A 926-nucleotide genomic window follows, 5' to 3' on the forward strand; every position below is an offset into this window, starting at 1 on the left:
AAAAAGAGAATATACCCTGGTTTTGCACCGCAGTTTAAAGTAAGGTTCCTCAACCTTTGCCTTACTGACATTTTGAGCTGGATAATTCCTTGTGGGAGGTACGTGGGGACTGTTCTGTGCATTGCAGGAAGTTTAGCAGCATCCTTGGCCTCCATTGACTAGATATCACTAGCAACCCCCTTCCCCAGTCATGACAATCCAAAATGCCTCCAGATATTGTCAAATGTCCCCTAGGCGACAAAAATCACTCTAGTGGCGAACCATTGCTTTACTGGGATAATACTGGGTATACTGCCCTTAGACACAGTGCTTCTAAGCTTCTAAGACTTCTATGCTTCTAAGACTCTTGCTTCTGTGTATACAATTATCATAAGCAGAACACAATCTGTAGACACAAAAAGGGTCTATTTTTAAATTCTAGAAAACACAAACACATTTGTATCTTCTCTCTTTAGGATAATTACCAACATGCTACTTTTGTATATATAGAGGATTCTGAATCATTTTTAAAACATGACATATACCACTCAGCCAAACGAATAATTCTGAAACCACTTTGATCTATAGAATCAAAGATTAAATTAAATTCTTTTACCTTTAGGGCTGAAATTATAGTTTGCTCAGCTGCTGGTGGGAATGAGCTCTGACTGGAAACTACCTAGAATAAGGTTTTGATCCAGTTAGAGTTTTGCTTAAATTTATTTTTGTAAATACTAATTTTGATCATAACATGTTAAGCTATTTTCACAAGCCATACATAAACTACTATCATTATAGTAATGTCTTATACATGATTTAAAAACTCATTAGTACTTATTAAGATAGGTTGGAAAATACTTTCATGTATAAAGCAAATACATACTTCAAATAATGTTAAGAATACTAAGAGCTAGGTTTCCTTTATTCGTTTTACACAGGTTGCAATT

General features: G+C 34.9%; 1 protein-coding gene across 1 annotated transcript in view; it reads right to left on the reverse strand.

Annotated features, from left to right (window-relative positions):
- Window positions 1-926, reverse strand: part of COG5 (component of oligomeric golgi complex 5) — a 421,822-nt gene that overhangs the window by 65,902 nt on the left and 354,994 nt on the right. Inside the window, exon 15 of the mRNA XM_012650297.1 lies at window positions 596-658. Within this exon, the coding sequence (XP_012505751.1) occupies window positions 596-658 (63 nt within the window). The remainder of the gene's footprint in view (window positions 1-595; window positions 659-926) is intronic.

Source organism: Propithecus coquereli, unplaced genomic scaffold, assembly GCF_000956105.1.
Source record: "Propithecus coquereli isolate 6110/MARCELLA unplaced genomic scaffold, Pcoq_1.0 Scaffold32, whole genome shotgun sequence".
NCBI lineage: Eukaryota > Metazoa > Chordata > Mammalia > Primates > Indriidae > Propithecus > Propithecus coquereli.